The 4,291-nt window shown below is 39.5% G+C and overlaps 1 protein-coding gene across 1 annotated transcript; it reads right to left on the bottom strand.

Moving 5' to 3' along the window:
• Positions 1 to 229: 229 nt before the first annotated feature.
• Positions 230 to 4,047, bottom strand: SSBP1 (single-stranded DNA binding protein 1, mitochondrial; the record flags this gene model as incomplete). Its single annotated transcript, XM_010078365.1, has 5 exons — positions 230 to 395; positions 1,725 to 1,813; positions 2,036 to 2,123; positions 2,826 to 2,966; positions 3,987 to 4,047. Coding segments are annotated over 5 exons (426 nt in total), but the record flags the coding sequence as incomplete, so codon positions are not given.
• Positions 4,048 to 4,291: the final 244 nt, after the last annotated feature.

The following is a 4,291-nucleotide window of genomic DNA, read 5'->3' as shown; positions in this document are numbered from 1 at the left end:
GCCTGTCAGGCCTCACAAGACAGAAGAGCGACTTTTAAGGCAGCCAAGGATATAAGGTTTGAAAATGGCTGAAGACACAAAGGGTGACTCCCATTTAAATATCCATTAGCTTAAGAATTAATATAGCTGTTACCTCTTCTCTTAAAAACAAAAAAGAAAGAAATCCAAATTATGATGAACAGAGAGAAAGCACACAGTAAAACAAAACAAAACCCACACAGATACCCCATAGGTATCCAACATTTTATTTATTTTTTAAAGAAACTACAGCAATATACATGATTACAGAAATATGAAGCACTGGAAAACAAAAGGAATGAAATGGCCTGGGTCCAAGCACTAATGACCTCACACCCTGTCTTTTGTAGAACCATCACTCAGAAAAATTACATTATCTGCAAAGAAATAAAGCAAATTTAATCTTCAGGATTCTTTTGCCCTGTTGCAAGCCTGTACATCCCCAAAGACAACCTATTTGTGTTAAAATAAGCTGCAAAGACATGTGTTTCGGAACAGAATAGTTCATAAAATAAAACAGCGTCCAATACAGGGTTCTTGCTCTATCTCCCCAGAAAGCTGACAATTCAAGGCAACCACGTATGATACAAAGCAAGTGTGCTAAACCTGATGAAAATCTGATGAAGAGTCCAAGATACCAGAATAATTTTAAAATAATGGTTTAATTCTTTGACTATGATCTCTATCAGTTACAGCTTATTTCCTTTTTATTTTGTGATCTCCTACATGCACTATCATGTCATCAGCCTATGGGACTATAGGAAGCTTGTATTTCATCAAGCCTCAGTAATTTCTAAAGCATCTTAACACTAGCAATACTGAATACGAAGAAGAAACCATTAGGACAACTACTAATTCAAAAAAGACTTGCTTCTCCCCTTCAGCTATTTATAAACAGCAACCTACAGCACTGCTAGCTGAATTGCTCATGTGAAAGTTTGATTACTACTGTTTTAAAGAGGCCACACAGCAGAGACATCCAGAATTGTGGTTGTTTTTTTTTTCCTTCTCTGGCCCATTTTTTTTAGATACACTTGTCAGTAACAGAAATGTTCACTCTACTATCCAATTATTTTAGCTCTCCCTCAAAGGCCACAAGATAGTGTCTCTACCCACAGTAAAGATGAAGGATCTTCATGCTATTTAAAGGCTCAAGGAGAAAGTTGAGTTTTGCAGTTTTCTTCATTGTGTCTACCCAGGGGACAAGTTACTTCCTATCCATTCTGTGCTCTTCTTACCACTACTGGCTACTAGACTGAGGTCTTTCTAAATTCTCCATCAAGTTATCCCCACATAAAACATCTTTCACAAACAGAGTCTTTAAAGTTGGTGAAGCCTTCAGTCTTAAAGAGGAAGAAAAAAATTCCTTGCCAAACCAAGACAAAGCTACTAAACAAACTCTGCTTTGCTTTGAAAAGGAATCTGCCTGACCTGCAGTACTACATACCAGTGTTCTTAAAACACACAGTTATCTACCTGCTGCACCAACTCGTTTGTGTGACCAAACTGTGCAACAGCATGCAACTATACGCTCTCATTTTCTGTGTCCTCACAAGCAGTGCCAGAGGACATCTAGTGTATTCATTTTCTCAAAATCCCCAAGTGTGAATTCTGAGGATGAAGACAAAGCAAGCTCTATTTCAAAGGTCCTCCACCCCCTCTACATTTTAAAAGGGCAAGGCAGGCTTTGGTATGTTGATCCTTACCTGCTATAATTGTTGTGGCCTGCCGCCTCACATTGTTTTTATCTGTATATTCACCATAGTCTATCTTCCCTTCAACATAGATTCGAGAACTGAAAAAAATCAAGAATTTGGTTCTGATCAGAGAACTGTACTGCTGCTTTCTCCTCTATATCTGATTCTGAACACACAGGCTTTTGCCTCAGTTGTTTGTAGCAGGTCTGCTAACTTATTTTATGGAACTTCTATCTTACTATAGCTCCTGGTAACCACAATTATTACATCAATCAAATATTAAGGCATTAAATCCTCAGTCACATTTATTAGTCACTTACCCCTTCCTCACATACTGATACGTAACATCCCTGAGGCCCGGTCTGAAGACAGAGATCCTGTGCCATGTCGTCTTCTGACTGATATCACCTAAGTTACATAAAAATAACAAAGTTGGATGCCCAATCCTCTTTTTGATGCAAGCCTCAGAAATTAGTTTCATGTTGGCGTTCTCAAATTATGAAAAGTGATGTGAAAAGGGAAGTACACTAGCACTCACTCTCCCACTCCATAGTAAAACTCAATGTTTTACTATGTTTTTACAATGTTTTTTTCTTTTGGACACTCATCTACGTCCAAAAGAAAGTATCGTGCAGAAGCACAGCTCAAACCAAGAGATCAGATTTCCTGGAAGCCAGTGCTCATGCTACAAGAATTTTATTTTTCCCCTCACACACTCCGCATTGAACAAAAGTTAGAGAAAAAAGAGACATCTGTAGATGCTGACTGATGGAAGAATCAAAGAGAAAATGTATAATTCTTTTTTCCCCCCCTCTTAGAATACAAATAAGAGTATGGAAACTGCTACACCTCTGTCAACCCCAACAGTGAAAAACTGCTGATGCAACACACTTCCCTCCAGAGGAAGGTCAACATGAGATCTTTACTCAGTACGCGTTGCTGGGGATCAGTACGAGACACACAAATGCACCAGCATCTCTGCTGACCTCAAAAGAACTTCCCTGCACCTGAGAGATTTACATGGCAGCCTGAAGACAAAGCGTGGTGCTACTGAACACGCAAACATGACCTCGGAACATGGCAGAAGCGTGTTGCTCATTGCAGACTCACCTCCCTGGTTTGTCTCACTTTCCCCAGTTCGCCACATCTCGTTGGTTGCAAGAGAAAATATGGTAACGGGATTTTTTCCATCCACTTGTCTCATGATAGGGTCCTGTCCAACCCGACCAAGTAACTGAACACGATTCATGGCTGAAATGCAAGAGAGCGAGATGCACCAAGTAGTACTGGGCAAATCCAAACAAGCTAATAATCATTATTTCCCCTTCAGTACTAGGAGAAGATGAAGGTATCCAAAGAGGTCTATACAGGTAAATTATGATTTTCTAATCATGACATAAGTTAGCAGCTTTTGTCAAGGGCCAGAAAAATGACTTTCTGCACCTTCTAACCATTTTTCAAGCTCTTTTGATTTTTGGCTTATTCAGGCCCTGCAGGTGGTTGACTGTGTCTGCAGTATCATTATCACTGCTGAATAGGCTCATACAGAAAGCTAAAGCTTGTTTTTTCTGTTCCTTTATCATCTTTTTCATAGACACCTCCATATGTCATTTGAGACTATTTTGCATTTACTTACCTTCACTTATTTTTTTTTGTTATGATAAAACCGTAGCATTGCATTGTTTTGTCACTAAACCAATACCTTTAAAATAACAAAATTGTGTTATTATAACCCTCTGAATAAGAGGCTCACTAGTTTTTACACAGGTATCAGGACTAGGTGGACACAATGTATTCCTTCTGCTTGTTGAAGAATAACTGGAGGAGGTCAGGGAAGCATCGCTCTTGCACAATGAGCATGTGAACTGAATAGTAAAGTCTGAAGTGTACATCTGGAGCAAGCCATGCTGGGGCAACAGCACCCAAACAAGCACCCCAGGCACATGAGAGCCTGAGAAACAAGCACGTGAGACATCTAATGGCAGGTATTAGCCCACCCAGTTCACTGTCATTAATAGAGCAGGACTACCTGCCTTTCACAGGTTGTACTCCATTGTCAGGGCTGTTTTCTCCCTTAAGGGATGCTTGACTTGACAAAGACCAGACAGGAAGATACTTATGAGTCTGTTTATTTGAAACAAAACAATTTTAGTTACTGCATTCAGGAGATACCATTCCTATCTCTTTCTCTCCTGGCATGTTTTAGCCATTCTAAAATCCAGATAAAACCATAAAGAGTAACAGCTAAGTTTCACTTCAAGAGCTACTTACATCTTTCAAGTACCAACGAGGTAACTGTGTCAGACTCATGTCTTACAAACTGGCGAAGCACCTGAAGGAACAGACAGATATTAGCTTCCAAGACACCAAGTATGAACAGTATTCACATGCTTTTGCATCTCGTTTTCTGAACACTTACAGATGTTTTGCAAGCACATTATTTTCCCATGATTTATGGGGGGACTGAGGGAAGAAATCTTTTCAGCTAAATGAAGCCAATAGGATTATTCAAATAATATTTGGTTAAACCAGGGTTAAAATGCTGCTTGGGAAAAAGCATGGCCCAAAGGTACATC

Source organism: Pterocles gutturalis, unplaced genomic scaffold (genome assembly GCF_000699245.1).
Source record: "Pterocles gutturalis isolate BGI_N339 unplaced genomic scaffold, ASM69924v1 scaffold48673, whole genome shotgun sequence".
Taxonomy (NCBI): Eukaryota; Metazoa; Chordata; class Aves; order Pterocliformes; family Pteroclidae; genus Pterocles; species Pterocles gutturalis.
The sequence above is the reverse complement of the archived record's forward strand: the minus strand, read 5'-3'. Positions and strand labels throughout refer to the sequence as shown.